Raw genomic sequence first — 22,872 nt, 5'->3', positions numbered from 1 at the left:
CAACCCAATCAATAATAACTCGCTAGGGAATAATACTTTACAACATGCTACAATTTCTATAACACCCTCATGCACACATCTAACGCTTTTCTCATCAACATTAGGTATTTATTAAAAAATTATAAAGATAAATAAAAGATAATTTCTGACAAGTCAAAAATACATATCTATTTTTACCATGAATTTACAGTATTAGCAAATAGACAAAAATGAATTACAAACTTTTTTAAAATTAATTTCGACAAATTTTATCGAAGGACTGATAATAATTTTACAAAGAACTAAAAAAATTATTGTGTGAAATAGCAAATACATTTTTCCCAAAGTAACAGTAAAGGAGACAATTTTCTTATGATAATAAATATAAATTGAATGGCTAATTTGGAAAGTACATTGTAATTTAACTTTTGCCGCGGAAGAGGCGCTTGTGTTGCAGTAGATACCAGGGAGGCGTAGTATGGTAGGATGATTGGAGTGTGATTTTAGATAGTAGAGGAGTAATAATAATAAGAAGAAGAATATTAGGATTGGTTTGGGGCAGAATCGGAAGCAATAGCATCGATCGAAAAATGCAATCGTTATCGTTAAGTGTGAGTCTGAGGAGTAGTAGTGCAGGGAATTTACTGTTGCTGGGTTCGGAGGCGAGAGTGAGAAGAAGATGTAGAAGTGTGGTCGTAGCTTGTGCTTCGGAGGGAGACAGTGGTGGCAGTAGCACTAGCTCCTTTCTTTCTCGGACCCAAACCTACGCTCTTCTCAAGCAACAGTTGCAAGTAGCTGCTAAATCTGAGGTTAGTTTAGTTTAGTTTAGTTGCTGTCTTGTTTTCTAAATCGGAGATGAACATGGCTTTTTTTGTTTCTTTTCTTCAGGATTACAAGGAAGCTGCCAGAATTCGAGATTCGTTGAAGTTGTTTGAGGACGAGGAGCCTGTGTTGCGTCTGAGGAGACTATTGAAGGAAGCAATTGCGGAAGAGAGATTCCAGGTGTCTAACCTATTATTTGAATTTTGTGCGGGATCTATCTTGATTTTTTCTAGTACACTCTCTATTATTATTAGGTAAATTTCACACCAGTCTCACCAAATAATCTGGACACACTCTCATGTCAAATTATTAGAGCATTTGGAGTGTAAGAATCAAAAGTTAGGTTAATTCAAAAGTTAGGTTAATTCTCCTCTCACACAAGAACTCCCTTAAATTCCTTATCTTAAATGTGAAAACTTCTTAAGTCCGAGTCTCTTCCATAGTAGTAGGCTAGCATAGAATCATCACCCTCCATCTCCTTATGGTGTTTGGGAGAGAAACATTACGTTGATTTTCATTAGTGCACCATGAGCAACAATACAAAAGACTTGACACCACCTTTAGTCCAAAATCTTAAGATAATAAGGGTATGAATCTTTTTCACTTATAGATAACTTAACTACAAAATACAAAACTCCAACTTGACACAATGCCTTTTTCCTTACCTGGAATATTTTCAATAAAGGGATCTACAAACCTACAACCCACAAACCGATCAATAGGATTAGCCATCAACTCATACAATTTATTCGGTAGTCCAACGAAGAGAAACACCTGGGAAATCATACAACATAGAATGGAGTATTATTTTGGTGAGGCAGGATTGTGCTTATGTGTAATGAAGAGTTGAATAAGCAAATCTTATTTGAATTTCATTTCCCTAAAGTGGGAGATCACGCTGGTGTTACCAAAACTACTGCATTTGTTTTCAATTTTGTTGGCCAAAATCCAACCTGACATAAGACAGTGTGTGGGTGGATGCTCCATTTGTCTATAAGCTAAGGTAGATCATGCTTTACCTTTGGGGTTATTAGAACTTTGCCCATTCATCTACATGTGTGGGAAGACATTGTTATGGACACATTTGCCTCATTCTCACTGGTATTCCACCATCATGGTAGCAGTAGATAGGCTGTCTACATTTGGGAACTTCATTCCTTTAAAGGCAGACTTTACTAGAAAAATAGTGGTTGAATCTTTTGTTACTAGCATAGTTGGACTCTATGGTTTCCTAAATCCATGGTTTCAGAATGTGATAAGAGTTTTTTTTAGTTCTTTTTACAACACCTCTTTAAAGCACAAAGTACCACTCCAGCTATGAGTTCTTCTTATAATCCACAAATGAATGGATAAACAGAAGCTTTGAATAAAACCTCAGAAATGTATCTATGATGTTTTGTCTATTATAATCCAAAGGCTTGGTATTCAATGTTACCTTGGACTCAATTTTGGTATAATTCTTCTATGCATCATAGGCTTGGTTTGTTTCCTTTTAAAGCTTTATATGGTAGAGATCCACCCTCTGTGTGCACTATGAAGCTCATTCCAAGGATCTTATTGTTGTCCAGGAGATTCTGCATGTTAGAGATGAATTGTTACAGCAATTGAAAGATAATTTAATAAAGGCTCAGAATTATATGAAACAGTAGGCAGATAAAAGGGGACAAATGCAATTAGAGGTGGGTGATTTTGCACTGTTAAAGCTTCAACCATATACATAGCATTCAGTGGTGTGACGCCACGCGTGTGCTACTTTGATCCATTCCCAATTTCGGCACACATAGGATCTGTAGTTTATAATCTCCACCTACTTGATACTGCCAGGATTTATCCTGGTTTCACATTTACTTACTGAAGAAGTTTAAACAAACATCCTCTCAACCATATGTTATTTTACCTCTTACCACGAACGAGTTGGGGCCTGCAGTTAAGGTTTTAAGTTATCATACTGTAATCCGTAATTTGCAACAAGTGCACCAGGTTCTCATTCAATGAGAGCAAACTGATAAAGATTACAAAGGTCTTTGAGCTTCTTACGGTTGAGAATCCAAGTGTGGGTTTAAATCCAACATTGGATAGATATGAGCAAGTTGGGCACCATATAAGGTAGAAGACCCATAAACTCATTGTCATAAAGTTAGATTAATGTTGGTGACTGGCTTAGACGAGTCTTTATATCGAAAGTTTTCTTGACGAAGGATCAGACAACTGTCTTCCATTAAGATACAACAACCCAAAAATTTAAAGACAAATAAGTTTGTGTTTTTCTCACTTTATATGTAATTCAATTTGTCTCTTTTTACATAATGTGGAACTCTAACGTTTATGTTGTCTTTTGGCTCGATTATAATTTTGGAACACAATTTTAAACTATTTTTTTTTATCATTTAAGATGTAAATATTATTTCATTTGATGTACATAAATGAATATCGTAAAATTCCACTAATGTTTGAAAGAGAAAATCGTAATCATAGTCAAAATAACGTGAAAGTGTACATTCTTTTCCAATTGGTTTCAAATTATTATATTGTTGGTCTGTAACCCAGTTTTCGAAAATTCAATAAACACTGTTTCTTTCAATATTCAGTTCCACCATTAAATGGCGTGATATGTACATATCTCAACTTTCATATGTCTACATTCATTTTCTTTCTAATCCTCTATCAGATCAGCTCTCCTCGCATCTTTCACCTTGACTTTACAAAACGTGACTTGTACTTTTATGTGTATTTGTTAGTTTTACACTTGGACACCTTTTCCTCTGTCTTTCCAGGATGCCGCTAGTTATCGTGATGAGCTAAAAAAAATTGCCCCACACTCTCTTTTAAAATGCTGCAGTGATGCTACAACTTTGGTATGATCCCTATTTCAATTACATACTTTTGTCTCCTAAACAGGTCTTTATTCTCTAGTTAAATTAGAAATACGATTAACTAGTAAAGCAACTTCCCTTTTTTAAGCAATCTTTTAAGTTGATTGTATTGGTAGAATAATTAGTTATATACCATGTGTTCAGAAATGGAAATGTTGAGTATCTCTGTTGGAATAATTTGTATTTGATGATTTCTCCATAAGTTTCATAATACCAGTTAGGTGTCTGTTAGTGAGAAAGTTAGTCAGTAAGGTTAGTGGGCTGAGATAGTTAGAAGAAATTAGGCAAGTTTCCTATAAATAAATATAAAAAAAGAAGACTTTGAGAGAGGGACTTATCTTATCATTTGAAAGGAAATTAGGGCGTTTGGACACAAGAAGGTGCAGGACTCTGCAGTGCTGTAAATGGAGAAGATTCTGTATTCTTTGTTGTAAAATAAAACCCTAGATTTCTATCAGACCTTTTACTATTCCTGTTGTCGTGGCTTTTTGTAATATGGTACATCTTCTAATTTAGTTAGCATTAGCAATGTTCAGTAAAAAAACTATTTATTTTCCTTCAAAGTCTTGAAGGAAAAAAAATGCTATTGCTGAATTCATGAGAAACAGAATACTTTACACACCAAAATTAATTGAAATTATTAACATTAATTGTGATTTATTCAGGGAATTAGGGTTCAAGTTAGGAGTGTATATATAGAGGGCAGAAGTCAGCCTTCAAAGGGGTTATACTTCTTCGCATATAGAATAAGAATTACCAATAACTCAGACCACCCTGTTCAACTTCTTAGAAGGCATTGGATTATAACTGATGCTAATGGGAAGACGGAAAATGTCTGGTGAGTTAATCACTCTTCTCTTTTCCTATGTTGTTATTCTTCCAAAGTTTTGTTTTTTTACTTTAAACTCATGTGGCACATAGTTCTTGGCAAAACACAGTTACTTCGATACTGGTAACCCACTTAATAAAAAAAGAACGTTGTTGTTGAAACTTAAGGGGATATAAATTCAAAATAACTTCTGTACTTTATTTTCCACATGACAGGGGAATTGGAGTTGTTGGTGAACAGCCGTTAATACTTCCTGGGAATAGTTTTGAATACTCTTCAGCCTGCCCACTGAGCACACCAAATGGGAGAATGGTAAGATTTACTTTTGTTGTTGCAATTTCCTGGGATAATCAGAAGCATGAGATATTTCAATACTTTAGGTATTATGCAATCAAATTCAAATACAGTACAATAGTTTTGATCCACATGTATTACAATTGTGCAATTTTGGTCTTCCGTTTCCCATGGCCTAAATTGGATTTTCTTGATAGTGGATTCCTACAATCTTGGTCTTTCCGTCAATCTTTTATTAAATATTTAACAGATATTTTAGATGTTACACTAAATGTTAACGTGGTGATGTGCGTATTTATACTTTTGGTTTCGCTGTGATCATTCATGGTTGCAATTTCAGAAAGATCAAGAGTATAATCAAGATACATAAAATGTGTCAAGGGTTGACAACAAGCCAATTGAATGTTGTCACGTTCTAAACTTGTTAAATATTTAACGAAAAAAAGACAGAAAGACCAAAATTATAATGAGAAGGAGAAAAACACCTGATATCCTCATTCCTTTTATTTACGTATTCTCTCAAGATTGATTTGTTTCAATCAAATATATATTGCACTAAACAGGCCAGAACTGGGTTTCTATAAACATACATGGCACTAAGTTTGAGTGGATGCAACGCTGCCATGTTTTCAAACCTAGCAACTGTCATTAGTTGCATAATCAACTATCTTTCCATGGGAAAAAATAAAGCAAAATTAGAAGCATTGTTTTGACATGCTTCAGTCAGGGTGATTGGTTCATGGATGCATCCTATTTTTAAAAGTTTCAAAGAATACTTTTAACATTAATATAGATTGAGTTGGTATCATGATTTTAGCATGCAACACTGGTAGTTTCTTCATCAGAATGGAAATCGGTGGAAAAATGTAATTTAAGCTCTAAATGATTTAGATTTATTGTTTGCATTTGCTTGTTTTATTCGAGATGCATTTCCACTTTGGAGGATTTCCAGATGCGTCATCATCACATCGCACATAAAACCAGGGTTTTGTATCATAATGCAGGAAGGTGACTATGAAATGATCCATGTCGAAAGAGTAGGCTCACGATCATTCAATGTGGCCATTGCCCCGTTTTCTCTCTCTCTTCTTGGAGATGACGAAGGTTGTAATATTTGAAACTGAACTACAGCATCACCTTCTGCAACATGTAAATATTTATCATTCTCATCGCCGGTCTTCAAGCAGTCTATTTGCTTTACTAAATGCAAAATATTCGATGGTTACGAATAAAATTATCAGCATATATTTGTATTTTATTGAATTGATGTGCAGAAAACTCAAGAAATCAGTGTCATACTTCGAATCTAATTACAGTTTTTCTAAATATATTTTCATAAGTTTAATGTCGGAATAATTAATATGCTCTTGAAAATTTAATTCCGAAAACTAAATTTCTATCGACAGTAGGAATTTAAAATTTGAAAAACAATTATGTGTACTTCGATTAAAGATAATTTTTAAACTTGATAAATGGTAGATTTAGATAAAGTCGATGATGCATGAAAAAAAAATCCCGTAACTTAGAAGCTGACCCAACGAGACCCAATTATTCATGGGATTCTTTTTACTGAATTATTTAAGTGAATTAGGTTCCTCTTTTTTCCAAAGTTAAACGAACAAGTTTTTATGAGATGAAATCAGAAAACTTTACTTTGACAGAAGAAGCAAGAATTAAAGTAAACAATGAATTTTGTTACACTTTTCAGATTGCTAGTAAAAAAAGGGAGAAAGTATATTCTTTGCTGAAATAATGAAGAAAAAACAATAAACGATTGTGAGGTTCTTACTTATTTAACGTGCCAACTCCCGCTACATAGGGATTTGGACCAGGGGAAAAAAATCTAAAAAGATAAATGTATGAACATGCAAAACATGTTTGATCAATTCACTCAATGTTTCGGCCGAAAAAACCATCAATTTGTCGGCTGGAGAGATTAGTAATGGATATACATAGATGAGGTTTGAGTTGCGTTTTTTTCCCTTTTTTTTTTCTTGAGTTTAAAGCAATAGTGAAAAACAAAACGAAAGAAAAGAGAGAGGGAGTCTTAACTTACACTAGCATTAATAAAAGGAAAAATTAGGAGATGAGTTTTTACCTTAACTTTATGCTGGAACCTTTTCCTTTTTCCTTTTGCTTTAGCTAAGAGAATTTTGTTGACATATGAGCTTATTGGGTAAATTCATAGCGAGCTTGTCTGAGACACATTAAAACACTACACACATTGTGTAATTTAGAATTTTTTTTTCTCTTTAGTTAAACTCGTTATTAATGTTGTTCTTGTTTGCATTTTGGGAATTAAGTTGGGTCGAAAAACCAATTTTTCATAACAGCCAAACCAATGTAACACTTTAATTTTTAATAATACCATTTTGGTGCAATATATAAGTTAATGGGGAACGGCAAAAGAACTACCTTAAATTATTATTGTTTTGCTCAGAGCAAAGTTCTTATGCAATAACTAAAACAAAATGTATTTAATCAATTTGTATGCTTGGTTCATATAAAATATTTAAATTTTTTCATTCGAACCCGAACTTAAAAGAATTACTTATTAAAACAATATGTGTAAAAAAAAAATCTAAGAATTATTCATAATTTAATATTTATGATTAGTTGAACCCTAAATTCATGCATCTTATGGGTGTGCTGTGTATATTGAGAAGTGAATTCACTTCTCAATGCACCATCTAATATTACATTAGTATAGTACTCACTCTTGAAAGTTACTACATTCACCACATTTTACACCATAACTCAAACATCATAGTCTTATAAAATCTTAAATCATCACACCATGTCATATACATGCCTATCTTACTTCAATCCAAAACATCATATATCAATCAATCAAATATTATATGATTCTATTTGAACATTAATAATATATCATTTATTCTCTATTGCATAAGTCTAATATTTGTAAGGCCCCATTTTTATTTCTGCCCTAAAGTTAGTGGGCTGCCCTGCAACAGTGGGCCTAAAGGCTGGCCCATGATATAAGAACCCTTAGTGTTGTCCTAATTTCTCATTTCATTCACTTTCAGAAAAGAACCAGCCGTCATCCCCTTGCTCTCACGTGACGCTCTACTAGGGTTAGGATTCTGCCGTCTTCGAGCTAGTTCGAGGTCGTTTCCTACTCCATGTAAGTACTATGCTAGCCATTCTCGTCTCCATTGTTCCTTTTCGTTTCTTCCCGTTAGGGCTTCCAAGTAACCCATATCGTGCTCTTGTTTCTCTATCCTTTCAGTTCTTCCATTCTCTTCTTGAGCTGTTGTGCTCGTGCGTTCGGTGTCGAGGGAGTGTTAGGTCGCTTGCTAGCTATTCTAGGTACGGGGAAGCTAGAATCCTTTGTTTGTTTGGTGCGAGTATGTTGTTTTGTGTGCTTGGTGATTCTCTTTTGTGTTTACCTGTCGATATGGATGTATGATACGGTGGGATTGTTGCTTGTGGTACGTATTTACGTCTGTTGCAGGTGAAAACAGTGGCGGACACTGATAAACTCGCCCAAGCGAGCTATTCTCGCCTAGGCGAGATTAACAGAGGCTCGCCTAAGCCTTTTTCTCCACGAATGGTTGCCCAGGCGAGCTGCTGTGGCTTTTGAGCGAGCAGGCAACTCGCCCAGGCGAGAGGGATCTCGCCTAAGCGAGATCCCGCATTGCCCACGCTCTAGTTCTTGTGCCCTCGCCTAGGCAGAGGGGGTGGCTCGCTTGAGCGAGACCCCTCAGCCTGAGCGAGCTGCTGGGCGAGACTGTGCTGTGTTTGAATGTCTATTGGTCCCTGAATGATCTGTTTTGGTTGAGTATGATTGTATGATGAGTGATCTGTATATAATGGAGCATGAAGTATATTTCGGCATGATTCATGAATTGTGGATGATGGGTTGGTATGAGACTTAGCATGTGAAATGAATGTGTGGTTTGAAATTAAAGGAACATGGTATTGATATGAGATGAGACCCTAGACTCATGGGATGGTGATGATCAGTGGTATGGATTCAAAATGTGATGCATACGAGGAATAAATCTCATGGATGGGTATGGAATTATAAACATGCTTTTGATGTTCTCCTAATGATGTTTTATGAATGTTGGTTCGTGTCAGCGTGTAATTCCTTGGGGTCTCTAGGTGAGACCTCCGGGGCTACGCTTCAGTGGTCGGGACGTAATCCCATGGCCCCTGTTAGTGGGTGTCCATGGTGGTGCCCCATCTATATAACTAAGTAAGGATTCAAGGTAAGGACTGTATCCTGACACTCTGAGGGGCAGTTAGTCTCACTTAGAGCGGACTGACTCCTGTGGTGAGAGTAGTAGGAGGCTTGAAATTCATTAAGGGCTAACCTTGTGGTGAGGGAGATTTGATTCATCGTAACATTTGTAACACATAACTCGTGGATGAGCAGCTCAGGTTCGAGCAGAGGTATCCACCACAAGTGCAAGCATCCGCTGAATTCGACTAAGTTATACGTATTCGGATGAGTCGAGTCGAGTCGTAGTGTATTGAATGAAGAGTCATAACATGTTCGGGTGTTATATGGATATGAGATGGTGAATATATATTTAACTGTATGATGAATATGTGTTGGCTCTAGCTTACCCGTTTTGTTGCATGGTTGTGTTGTATGTGGCTGTTCTTCCTTGCGATGATCATCAACTTGGTTGATGGGAGCAGATGGGCGAGGTTCTCATGGTCAACAAGGGAACGACGATTCCGCTACCTAGCCATCTGGGTTGTACCTTATACTTCTTTCTGTCATGTTTCTTTAGGGCTATGGCCCCTTGTACTCATGGTTATTAGATTGTAAACTTCTAGTTGAACAGTTTTCTGCTTTTGTTGGCATCGTGGTGTGCCTAGTTTTGTAGGGGTGATGTTGGAAATCCCAGGACTGCGTGGTTATACTATCTTATGTGTGGCATTTCCTTTAATTGCGTTTATAAATTAAACGGGACGTTACATTTATGGTATCAGAACGATCATTCCTTAGGTCTGTGGACTTGGGTTGTCCGCTTAGCTTTTTCTGTGTGTCTCTGAGTATTCCGTTAAAATTCTTGCCTTTATCAAGTCTAACCAAGTGATTTTCTGTGTGCCAGTGGACTATGGCACCTCCTTGTCGAGCTTCTCAATCATCCCAAGGGGACGCACCAGATATCGCCAGAGCCATAGAGGCGATGGTAGCAGCGATGACGCAGCAGAGTGCTGCGATGATGCAGCAGCATGAGGCATCCATGCAGCGACAGGCGGCGTCGCTGGAGCAGCAGCAGGCTGTGATGCAGCAGATGGAGGCTGCAAGAGTAGCTGCTGAGGATGCTCATCGGCAGCACATGGAGGCCCTCCGCCAGTTGGAGGAGAACAGGGCGGCTGCCCTTGTGTTCGGTCCTGAACCACGACCTGCAGTTAGGGAGTGGAGTCTAGAGGATTTCTTGAAGCACCACCTGGCGAAGTTTGACGGGAGGACTAGTCCTGACGCCGCAGACCAATGGCTGAAGGACCTGGAGCGCATCTATGATGCGAAGATGTGCCCTGTAGAGAACAGGTTGGCGTTCTCTGTGTACATGCTCACGGGAGAGGCGGAGCATTGATGGAGCAGCACCAGATCCATCCTGGAGGAGAGGGATGAGCCCGTGTCATGGGAGATTTTCAGGGAGAGATTCCTATCAGAGTAGTTTCCTAACAGCATCCGGTACGCCAAGGAGGTGGAATTCCTCCAGTTGACCCAGGGAGGGAAGACCGTGACTGAGTACGCTGAGAGGTTCAAGCATCTCATCCGCTTCTATACACTGCCACTGGATGAGGAGTGGAGATGTCGTAAGTTTAAGAACGGCCTCAGGGGAGATATCCGCTTGATGGTAGCTCCTTTGTCCATCAAGGACTTTGCTGCTCTGGTAGAGAAGGCCAGAGTGATGGAGAAGATGAAGCGTGAGGTGGAAGGTCAGCGCCCACCGCAGCCACAGCCGCCTCAGAGGATCGGTGGACCATCTGGGTCCAGGCCTAGACATGAGGAGCGGAGGAGACCATATGATAGACCACACCATCAGTCTCAAGGGTCTAGGGGTCTTCCTTCTCAGCAGGGTCGAGTGCAGTGTTACACATGTGGAGGACCCCACCCGAGGTATGCTTGTCCACGTAGGGAGGGTTACCGCAGGTGCAACAACTGTGGCAAGGAAGGCCACTTTGGGAGAGATTGCCCCAACCTTTCTAGGGCAGCGACACGCCCTCCAGTTCAGACACCCCAGCAGCATCAGGGGAAGGATAGAGGCAACAGGCCTCAGGCGACGGACAGAGTCTATGCCATGACCGGAGCTGAGGCTGCAGGTTCAGGTAACCTTGTTATGAGTTATTGTGTGATTTTTGGGATGAGATGTTGTGTGTTGTATGATTCTGGAGCTACACACTCTTTTGTGTCTTTTGCTTGTGTGGAACGGTTGGGTTTGTTGGTGCGCGAGCTGTAGTGTGAGCTTGCGGTGTCTACTCCGGCGTCAGGTTTGGTCAGGATGTCGTCCTTGTGTGCTAGGCTTCCAGTGGAGGTAGAAGGGCGCAGGTACAGGGTGAACTTAATCTGCCTACCTCTACAGGAGTTGGAGGTGATCTTAGGAATGGATTGGCTCTCTGCCAATCGCATTCTGATAGACTGTCGGGAGAAGAAGTTGTTGTTTCCCGACTCAGAGGAGCCTGAGTTGGTGTCTTCCCAGGGTGTCATGAGGGAACTACAGGACGGTGCGCAGTGTTACATGGTCTTCACGCATATGGAGGTGGAGAGAGGGGAGACGACGTCTGTGATACCAGTCGTCCAGGATTTTGTAGATGTGTTCCCGGAGGAGGTACCAGGGTTGCCTCCCAGCAGAGAGGTGGAGTTCTCTATCGATCTAGTCCCAAGAACAGGCCCGGTCTCGATGGCCCCGTATCGCATGGCTCCTGCAGAGTTGGTAGAGCTCAAGAAACAGATAGAAGATCTGATGGAGAAATAGTTCATCCGACCCAGTACTTCGCCTTGGGGAGCGCCAGTATTGTTGGTGAAGAAGAAGGATGGGAGTTCGTGCTTGTGTGTGGACTACAGGCAACTAAACAAGATGACGATCAAGAATAAGTATCCGCTCCCGAGGATTGACAACTTGATGGATCAGTTGCATGGGTCATTAGTGTTTTCGAAGATAGATATGCGATCAGGTTACCATCAGATTTTAGTGAAGGCTGATGATGTGCAGAAGACAGCCTTCAGGTCGAGGTATGGCCACTATGAGTACGTGGTTATGCCGTTTGGTGTGACCAACGCTCCAGCAATGTTCATGGACTATATGAACAAGATCTTCCGACCTTTCCTAGATAAGTTTGTCGTAGTCTTCATAGACGACATCCTTATCTATTCCAGGACTCAGGAGGAACATGCAGAACACCTGAGGTTAGTGCTTGGTGTTTTGAGAGAGAAGCAGCTGTATGCCAAGTTGTCCAAGTGCGAGTTCTGAATGGATGAGGTTCAGTTCTTAGGACATGTGATATCCGCCCAGGGGATTTCAGTGGACCCGGCAAAGGTCGAGGCAGTGGTAAAGTGGGAAAGTCCTAAATCAGCCACAGAGATCAAGAGCTTCGTGGGGTTAGCGGGCTACTATAGGAGATTCATAGAGGGATTCTCCAAGATAGTGGCGCCTCTGACCTTGCTTACTCGAAAGGACCAACCTTTCACTTGGACGGACAAGTGCGAGGAGAGCTTTCAAGAGCTAAAGAGGAGATTGACGAGTGCTCCTATATTGGTAATTCTGGATGTGGGGAAACCGTTTGAGGTCTACTGCGACGCATCTCATCTTGGACTTGGTTGTGTTTTAATGCAGGAGAAGAAGGTAGTGGCGTATGCTTCACGTCAACTTAAGATACATGAGCGTAATTATCCCACTCATGACTTGGAATTGGCGGCTATAGTTTTTGCCTTGAAGATCTGGAGGCACTATATGTATGGTGCTCAGTTTCGGGTGTTCAGCGACCACAAAAGCTTAAAGTACTTGTTTGATCAGAAGGAGTTGAACATGAGGCAGAGGAGGTGGATGGAATTCCTGAAGGACTATGACTTCGAACTTCTATATCATCCGGGGAAGGCAAATGTGGTGGCAGATGCTCTGAGTAGAAAGACGGTACATACGACACATCTCATGATAAAAGAGGTAGAGCTACTAGAGAAGTTCAGAGACATGAGGATACAGGTGGAGTTGGGGTCCGAGTCCATTAGGTGTAGTACTCTTACTATATCTAGTGACTTCTTGGGCTCAATCAGAGAGAGGCAGTTATTGGATGCCAGTCTGAACAAAGTTAGAGAACAGATTGGATCAGATGAGGCTAGAGATTTTGTTTTGGGTGAGGATGGTATACTGCGGTTTCAGGGCAGGGTATGCGTACCTGATGACGCAGAGGTGAGGAAGTTGATTCTTGAGGAAGGGCACAAGAGTCGTCTTAGCTTGCATCCTGGCATGACTAAGATGTACCAGGACCTCAAGGAAACTTTCTGGTGGCAGGGACTGAAGAAGGATGTGGCTCAGTTTGTATCCGCTTGTCTGACGTGTCAGAAGGCGAAGGTGGAGCATCAGAGACCCGGTGGCATTCTACAGTCGTTGGAGGTACCGGTGTGGAAATGGGACAGCATCTCCATGGATTTTGTGACTCATCTGCCGCAGACTTTTAGAGGACATGACATCATCTGGGTGATAGTGGATCGGTTGACCAAGAGTGCTCACTTTTTGGCGATGAACTTGAGGATGTCCATGGCTAAGTTGGCCCAGTTGTACATTAGGGAGATAGTAAGACTTCATGGGTGCCCTCAAGCATAGTTTCCGATAGAGACCCACGGTTCACATCCCGGTTTTGGCAGACGCTGCAGGGTGCTATGGGTAGCAAGCTCACCATGAGTTCAGCTTATCACCCTCAGACCGATAGTCAGTCTGAGAGGACGATCCAGTCGTTAGAGGATTTGTTGAGAACTTGTATATTGGATCACCTGGGAGCTTGGGATGAAGTATTGTCTTTGATTGAGTTCACCTACAATAATAGTTTTCATGCGAGCATTGGCATGGCGCCATACGAGGCTCTTTATGGCAGGAGGTGTAGGACTCCTCTTTGCTGGTATCAGGATGGAGAAGCGATGTTGGTTGGACCAGAGTTGTTAGAACAGACCACCAAAAAGGTGAGGATGGTGAGAGATAGGATGTTGGCTTCGCAGAGTAGGCAGAAGGCCTATGCTGATCGTAGGAGGAGACCTTTGGAGTTTGTAGTGGGAGATCATGTATTCTTGAGGGTAACCCGAACCACGGGCGTGGGAAGGGCTCTCCACTCAAGGAAACTTTTGCCTAAATTCCTTGGCCCATATCAGATCACGAGGAGGATTGGGCCAGTGGCCTATGAGATAGCTTTGCCCCCGCAGTTGGCGAACCTTCACCCGGTATTTCACGTCTCACAGCTGAGGAAGTACGTGTTTGACCCAGCTCATGTGTTAGAAGCTGAAGATATACATATCAGGGAGGATCTCACAATAGAAGTACCACCCATAGCTCTTGAGGATAGCAAGGTTGAGGAACGTCGTGGGAAGATCGTTAGTCTTGTTAAAGTTATCTGGGATTGGAGGACGGGTGACTCGACGTGGGAGTTAAAGGAGGACATGAGAAAATCACATCCACATCTGTTTACCTGGTGAGTCTTTATTTTCGAGGTCGAAATTTTTTCTTGTTGGGGAGAATGTAAGACCCCATTTTTATTTCTGCCCTAAAGTTAGTAGGCTGCCCTGCAACAGTGGGCCTAAAGGCTGGCCCATGATATAAGAACCCTTAGTGTTGCCCTAATTTCACATTTCATTCACTTTCAGAAAAGAACCAGCCGTCATCCCCTTGCTCTCACGTGACGCTCTGCTAGGGTTAGGATTCTGCCGTCTTCGAGCTAGTTCGAGGTCGTTTCCTACTCCATGTAAGTACTATGCTAGCCATTCTCGTCTTCATTGTTCCTTTTCATTTCTTTCCGTTAGGGCTTCCAAGTAACCCATATCGTGCTCCTATTTCACTATCCTTTCAGTTCTTCCATTCGCTTCTTGAGCTGTTGTGCTCGTGCGTTCGGTGTCGAGGGAGTGTTGGGTCGCTTGCTAGCTATTCTAGGTACGGGGAAGCTAGAATCCTTTGTTTGTTTGGTGCGAGTATGTTGTTTTGTGTGCTTGGTGATTCTCTTTTGTGTTTACCTGTCGATATGTAAGTACTATGCTAGCCATTCTCGTCTTCATTGTTCCTTTTCATTTCTTTCCGTTAGGGCTTCCAAGTAACCCATATCGTGCTCCTGTTTCACTATCCTTTCAGTTCTTCCATTCGCTTCTTGAGCTGTTGTGCTCGTGCGTTCGGTGTCGAGGGAGTGTTGGGTCGCTTGCTAGCTATTCTAGGTACGGGGAAGCTAGAATCCTTTGTTTGTTTGGTGCGAGTATGTTGTTTTGTGTGCTTGGTGATTCTCTTTTGTGTTTACCTGTCGATATGGATGTATGATACGGTGGGATTGTTGCTTGTGGTACGTATTTACGTCTGTTGCAGGTGAAAACAGTGGCGGACACTGATAAACTCGCCCAAGCGAGCTATTCTCGCCTAGGCGAGATTAACAGAGGCTCGCCTAAGCCTTTTTCTCCACGAATGGTTGCCCAGGCGAGCTGCTGTGGCTTTTGAGCGAGCAGGCAACTCGCCCAGGCGAGAGGGATCTCGCCTAAGCGAGATCCCGCATTGCCCACGCTCTAGTTCTTGTGCCCTCGCCTAGGCAGAGGGGGTGGCTCGCTTGAGCGAGACCCCTCAGCCTGAGCGAGCTGCTGGGCGAGACTGTGCTGTGTTTGAATGTCTATTGGTCCTTGAATGATCTGTTTTGGTTGAGTATGATTGTATGATGAGTGATCTGTATATAATGGAGCATGAAGTATATTTCGACATGATTCATGAATTGTGGATGATGGGTTGGTATGAGACTTAGCATGTGAAATGAATGTGTGGTTTGAAATTAAAGGAACATGGTATTGATATGAGATGAGACCCTAGACTCATGGGATGGTGATGATCAGTGGTATGGATTCAAAATGTGATGCATACGAGGAATAAATCTCATGGATGGGTATGGAATTATAAACATGCTTTTGATGTTCTCCTAATGATGTTTTATGAATGTTGGTTCGTGTCAGCGTGTAATTCCTTGGGGTCTCTAGGTGAGACCTCCGGGGCTACGCTTCAGTGGTCGGGACGTAATCCCATGGCCCCTGTTAGTGGGTGTCCATGGTGGTGCCCCATCTATATAACTAAGTAAGGATTCAAGGTAAGGACTGTATCCTGACACTCTGAGGGGCAGTTAGTCTCACTTAGAGCGGACTGACTCCTGTGGTGAGAGTAGTAGGAGGCCTGAAATTCATTAAGGGCTAACCTTGTGGTGAGGGAGATTTGATTCATCGTAACATTTGTAACACATAGCTCGTGGATGAGCAGCTCAGGTTCGAGCAGAGGTATCCACCACAAGTGCAAGCATCCGCTGAATTCGACTAAGTTATACGTATTCGGATGAGTCGAGTCGAGTCGTAGTGTATTGAATGAAGAGTCATAACATGTTCGGGTGTTATATGGATATGAGGTGGTGAATATATATTTAACTGTATGATGAATATGTGTTGGCTCTAGCTTACCCGTTTTGTTGCATGGTTGTGTTGTATGTGGCTGTTCTTCCTTGCGATGATCATCAACTTGGTTGATGGGAGCAGATGGGCGAGGTTCTCGTGGTCAACAAGGGAACGACGATTCCGCTACCTAGCCATCTGGGTTGTACCTTATACTTCTTTTTGACATGTTTCTTTAGGGCTATGGCCCCCTGTACTCGTGGTTATTAGATTGTAAACTTCTAGTTGAACAATTTTCTGCTTTTGTTGGCATCGTGGTGTGCCTAGTTTTGTAGGGGTGATGTTGGAAACTCCAGGACTGCGTGGTTATACTATCTTATGTGTGGCGTTTCCTTTAATTGCGTTTATAAATTAAACGGGACGTTACAATATTCACATACAATATTTTCATCAAGTACATCAAAACGGTGAAAATCATTACTCTAATCACATACCTTAAATCAAACAAGTTTATCAACTAACGCGAAAATGTGTCAAACAGTATAAACAACTAAAATGTTATCATGAAACGCGTTTGAAACGTCAAATAAACTTAACAAACTTTGATCAAAAGTGCTAAATCCACACATTTCTAAAGTTGATGACTAAATTGGATCAAAACTTTAAAAATAGATTAATTCCAATTTTTACTAAAAGTTATATATATATATATATATATATATATATATATATATATATATAACCCTATATTTAATAATATTTATTTATCATAAATTTCAATTATAATTTAATTTATATGTTGTTTTTTTATTATAATGTTTCATTATAAAAATAATATTTATATAAACTATGCATAGACTAAATAATGATTAATTAATTAAACACAAAAAGTCAACACAAAAAAAAAATAAAGACTTGACGTGAATCCGAGGACAACCTTCACCACTTAGAATACGAGAAGACAAACCTCACTCACTAATGTTACATTCTACTATGCATATATAGTAATATAATAGATTGTGGAATTACTACTATTTTTTCATTTTTCATTGTTCGCACATCTCCCTTCTGAATAACTTAACTTGGAAAATTACTAACATAATTTTTACTCAATTTTCTACATCTCTCCAATAATCTTCAACAATTGTATCTTCTCCAATAACTATGTATTGTTTATAAACTAATTTAAATAAGGGTGTATAAATAATTTAACCCTATTATTTCATATTAAAATTATTTTAACTATATCGTGTGTGTGTTCTTGACATAAATAAAAATAGCTGTATATAAACATAATCCAATATAGTCAATTTCACTAATGTCATCCTTATCCGTGTATCTTATAGAGAAAGAAAATAGAAAGAAAAGTAGTTAAGTAAGAAGAAAATGAAGATAAGCAAGTATAAAAAAAATAAAGAGAGAGAATAAAAATAAGATTGTAACGTGTCTGATTTAAAAATAATTGATACACTCTTACAAAAAAATAGTCTTTTATCCTTTCAACATGAGACATATTTTTTTTTTCTTGATTACACAAAAAATATGAACGTGAAACAAAGCATAAAATCTAATACGCTGTGCTTATCTTTTGATAACACATTGATTATGATTGTAAGCATAATCTTAATAACACGCATATTTTGGTGGCTAGAAGAAGGTCCACATGCACATTCAAAACCCTAACCAAACTTGTAACGAAAAAGAAAAAAAAATTCAAAACCAAACCTTTACCTAAACTGCATCTTCTAGCTGTCAAGCGTCTGAACCATACATTACTTGTACAACATTTTTTCATTAAATTATTTATTTTAGTTTATATTTTTCTCTTATTTTATTTTATTATTATTATTATGAAAAACTATAGACATTTGTTATTCAGATACAAGTTCTATGACACATGTCAAGACACAGTGGAGTGGCTGCTTTCCTTGAATCTTCAATTTTTCTTGCATCATTCCGAGTCAACCACCTTATTCGTTCCAAACCCGTCTTTGATTATTGATTACCAGTGTGTTCCTAACAAATTGGACCTAATAAAACATTCTCCATTTCAATCATACCACTCAATTTTAGTATCATTAGCACCAAACCATGTTCCAACCTATGTTTCATATCTAACAAATTATTACATATACATTGTACTTTATTTTACACTTCATTTCAGAATTCAACACAACTATTCATAAGATGGTAGAGTTTTTCTCACTCTCCTTCAGCTCTCATCCTCCTCAACATTTACCCACTTTTCATCTCTTCATTTTAAAAAAAAATATATATATTCTTCATTCCCCTTTAACAAATGCAGGGACTAATGTTTTTACCCTTGCAAAAAGAACTAAAACTTCTTTAATAATATAGAGAACAGAAACATATTAATTTTTGAAAAATGAAAAATATATTTTACCTTTTTTTAGCCGTGTCATCCCTTTTTTCTTGTGGTTTCACTTTATTTCTTTTTGAGCAAGTCATGACTCATGCGAGGCCAAACCAGTCTTGGAATACATGAAGAATCTTGGCCCCAAGCATTTCAATACAAAATCCAAATACAATTGTACCCTCTCTCTGGTCCCTTTCCTCTGTCTTTCTCTCTGTCGTTAAATAAAGAAATATAATAAGATTATTAACCCAAGAAGGGTTCACAGAAACATGCATGTTTGTCTTTTGGCTCATCAACATAGTTTAAAATTTTCATGGGAATACGGTGGTCAAGGCTGCAACTAGATTCTGGTTAGATAACAAACAGTAAAGTGATAGAAGAAGCTTGTGCTCCAAGCACACCACACAACACAACACAACACCATCCTTTTCTTTTCCCTCTCTCTCTCTCTCTCTCTGCCTAGTCTACAACCTTTAATAGTTTTCTATATACAAAAGCAAAGAAACAAAGCATCTCTTCTCGCTCCTCCACATTGTTTTGCTTTCCCTTGCAAGTTTCAATTCAACCTTTTCTTTTTGCTTACAGTTCTTAGCTGCTTCTTTTTTTCCTTTATAGACTGATCCACATACAATTAAAATTGTCGGTGTTCTATTCAAAGTCTGAAATATCCACCTTATCCGATAATTAAACATTTAGTTAATGTGGCTAAAATGGGTCAAGAGACTTCATCCTTTTAGTTTTCCCTGGCCCAAAACTTTTGCAGCTGTTCCTAGTTTGAAATGCATGAAAAATCACTATCATGTGTACTTTCTCTTAGGCCCCACTTTTGATCGCAGAGAACAAGTTTAATAGCTTCCTATTCTCTTATAAGCTCATTGTTATATTCTATTTGTTTTGTTATTCAATAGCATTGCAGAGATTTTTCCAAGGGGAAGAAGCAGGACAACCCCATCTCCCTCTCCATTACCTGTGAGAGATTCTGAAGTAACGAAATGAGGTTCGTGACTGGCTCTCCAAAAGGCACGTGGGAACCCATCATCACTGCGGATACAACCACACAAAGTTACTGGTGGAATTGGAGGGTCTTGGTTTGTGTCATTTGGGTTCTGCTTTCAGCTATCTTTTCCTCATTGCTAATATTGAAGTATGAAGTTTCACGGAAGGCAACAGGAAATGATGACAAGGAAGGGCAGAAAGAAACAGCAACAAGAAATGATGCCCAGAAAGAAACATCCTCGACTTTGTACGAGGATGAAATTTGGAGGCCTTGTTTGAAAGGAATTCACCCTGTTTGGTTACTGGGGTTTAGAGTTTTTGCATTCGTTGTGCTTTTGGTGCTTCTCGTACTGACAGCAACCGCTGACGGAGGAAGCATTTTCTACTTTTACACTCAGTGAGTTTTCATTTTCCATTTCGAATTTCTTCATGTCAAATTTGAATGCTGTTGAAAAGGATTAATGCACACTGTATGCACAGGGTCTCTCTGCATATGTTTAACTACAGTGAACTTCCCTCATTAAATTAAAATGAATTAATGCATGAGTTAATCAATTTCAAATAAAAAACGAAGCTGTTAGTTTGTTTTGCTAAATGAAGGGATTGATAGCAGTTCAATCAGTCCTCTTCTCTTTGAATCCCCTTTATGATCATGGCTTTGTGTGTGGCTAAGATAACTTCCATTTGAAGTTGCTTCCCTTTGTATAAAAAAGGGTCTGTTTTTCTCTTCTGGCTTTTGATTATTAATTTTTCCTTCTTTCATTTTGTTGCTATGAAACAGGTGGACTTTTGTTGCAGTCACCATTTACTTTGGGGTAAACACTTTTATGAAGGGCCTCTTGTATAATTCTTTTGCTATTTCATGTATATAATCCAGTGCATAACCTGGCTATACACTGCCATTGTATGTTTGATTTTGTAGCTGGGATCTTTGCTCTCCATGCATGGATGTTACCAGCATCTTAAAAAAGCAAGTGGAGACAAGGTTGGAAATGTTGATGGAGATGCAGAGCAAGGAATTTCTGATGCTCCTACAATCCCCCAGTGTTCTAATCCATCAAACAATGACAAAGGATTAGGAACTCCACAAGAACATCTTGTTCGCCAACCTGCTGGCACCTGGGGTTATATCTTTCAAATAATATTCCAGGTAAACTTGGCCTACATCACTGCTTTAGATAACTGATGAACTCAACTTTAGTAATCTTTTTGCCACTGTTTTTGCTTTTTTTTTATGAACAGATGATTGCAGGTGCTGTAATGCTCACAGATTGTGTGTTTTGGTTCATAATTGTTCCGTTTCTAACAATCAAAGATTACCACATAAATTTGGTAAGCCATGTGTGACTCAATCGATTACATATAGTTGTATTATACCTGTTCCTTTTCTTATCAAAAAAGAAGAGACATGAGAGCTAAATCATAAGTCAAAATTGTAATGTGGCAGCTAGTAATCAGTATGCACACCATCAATGCTGTTTTTCTGCTAGGTGACACGGCTTTAAATTCCTTGGTGAGTTTCTAGATTTGATTCTAGCTAATTGTCCACTTTCACTGCATATACATATTCAAATCCTTACCCTTTATTTTGTTCTCTTCTCTCCAGAGGTTCCCTTGGTTTCGAATAGGATACTTTTTCATGTGGACAATTACATACGTGATTTTCCAGTGGATTGTTCATGCCATAGTTAAACTCTGGTAACAACCCTCCTCGTTATTCTCATCACTGAATCACCAAAGAAACATCTTACACATAATTTCCTAATTATACTTGTTTTTTCTTTCTGAAAAAAAAAAAAAAAAACAGGTGGCCGTATCCATTTCTTGATTTGTCCTCCTCGTATGCTCCACTGTGGTATAGATTATTTATTCTTCTTCTTGTTTTGTGCATCTTTCTGTTTCTTGGGTATCTGATTCTGATTAAGGGTTGATATGATATTTTGCTGACACTTTCTCACTGTCTTGTAATTGATTTTCAGTTACTTTTCGATGGCATTATTGCATATTCCGTGCTATGGCATTTTCGCTTTGATAATGAAGCTGAAACACAGCGTGTTGTCAACGCGGTACCCTGATTCGTACCTATGTGTGAGATGAGTTCAATTTTCGGAAGATCGTCAATTTTGTGGTAGAAAAAGGGAAGAGAATTAGTTGTAAGAAAATAGTAAAAAGGTTTTTAAGTTGAGGTGAAGTATATAAGTTTTTTTTTTCTGTTTTTGAATTCAATGGTTTAGAAGTAAAGAGAGTTTTGGGGGTTACTTTGTGTTGATACTCATGTGTTTGTAAAAACTGTAGTATGAGTGCATTGATTTATTGATTCTATTATTGTTCAGTGTTTGAATTTGCATTGGGAGCAAGTAAAAAAGAAAATAATTAGAGTTCGTGTTGGAAGAAAAAGAAAGGCATCAAAGCCATTCATTTAGATCATTATATAATGTAATTATTAAGTATTTATTTTAATTATCAAAATAAGTTTGGTCAAATAAGTTTTAGAAGAAATTTACTCTAAGGTTGGTAAAATAAGTTTTTATTTATGTTAGTTTTTCTCATTTTCCTGATTATTTTTACCTAAGAAATATATTCGTTACTGATAAAAATAATTTAAGTTCTCGTATATGCAATTGTATTATAGATATACTTACGTGTCATCATTTTTGTGATTTATGTATTGTTTTTCATCATAATCTTTTGATAATTTCAGTCATAAATGTTTTCATTAAAATATCATTTATAATATTGAAGTGAAATAACTTTTAACACTTTCCCTAGGTTTTTAAAATTTATTAAAACTATAAAATCGTTACCAAATTTCATTGACAATTGTAAAAGTAACATTAGTTCTTCTTCATGAGAGTCTTTATATAGGTGGTTTGAGAATAAGTGGCTATTGTAAACTTTGTTCGGTCCATTGAGTAGCTTTGAACTCATGTGAAAGTTTTCTTCATTTTACTATTGTCTCTCGAACTTTGTTGTAAAAAAGAAAATGACACTATTATCTTGAAACCATACTTTTTTCATTACAAATTGACACTATTTCTCGTAACTATACACTTTTCTTTCTTTTTAAAAATATAAAAGTTAACTTTTTTTCAAGACTTGTTTATCTTTG

The 22,872-nt window shown here is 38.8% G+C and overlaps 2 protein-coding genes across 5 annotated transcripts; both read left to right on the top strand.

Annotated features, from left to right (window-relative positions):
• The first annotated feature begins 384 nt into the window (after positions 1 to 384).
• LOC114179067 (uncharacterized) lies at positions 385 to 6,060 on the top strand. Of its 4 annotated transcripts, none has more exons than XM_085671507.1 (6): positions 385 to 788; positions 868 to 981; positions 3,540 to 3,656; positions 4,340 to 4,512; positions 4,719 to 4,815; positions 5,782 to 6,060. In XM_085671507.1, exons 1-6 carry the CDS (start codon positions 570 to 572, stop codon positions 5,794 to 5,796), a joined length of 735 nt encoding a protein of 244 aa, XP_085527633.1. In that variant the 5' UTR covers positions 385 to 569; the 3' UTR covers positions 5,797 to 6,060. The 4 variants fall into 4 exon arrangements, with proteins under 4 accessions (XP_085527633.1, XP_085527632.1, XP_085527634.1 ...); XM_085671506.1 differs by having other exon boundaries at positions 387 to 788; positions 5,802 to 6,060; XM_028065272.2 differs by having other exon boundaries at positions 388 to 788; positions 3,576 to 3,656; positions 5,802 to 6,060.
• A 13,016-nt stretch (positions 6,061 to 19,076) lies between these two features.
• LOC114177003 (UDP-N-acetylglucosamine-N-acetylmuramyl-pyrophosphoryl-undecaprenol N-acetylglucosamine protein) lies at positions 19,077 to 22,095 on the top strand. The gene is made up of 8 exons (XM_028062218.2): positions 19,077 to 20,160; positions 20,545 to 20,578; positions 20,686 to 20,913; positions 21,006 to 21,095; positions 21,211 to 21,276; positions 21,370 to 21,461; positions 21,571 to 21,618; positions 21,743 to 22,095. Exons 1-8 carry the CDS (start codon positions 19,760 to 19,762, stop codon positions 21,858 to 21,860), a joined length of 1,077 nt encoding a protein of 358 aa, XP_027918019.1. The 5' UTR covers positions 19,077 to 19,759; the 3' UTR covers positions 21,861 to 22,095.
• Positions 22,096 to 22,872: the final 777 nt, after the last annotated feature.

Source organism: Vigna unguiculata, chromosome 3 (assembly GCF_037176805.1).
Source record: "Vigna unguiculata cultivar grain cowpea cultivar isolate G323 ecotype 2 chromosome 3, ASM3717680v1, whole genome shotgun sequence".
Taxonomy (NCBI): Eukaryota; Viridiplantae; Streptophyta; class Magnoliopsida; order Fabales; family Fabaceae; genus Vigna; species Vigna unguiculata.
The sequence above is the reverse complement of the archived record's forward strand: the minus strand, read 5'-3'. Positions and strand labels throughout refer to the sequence as shown.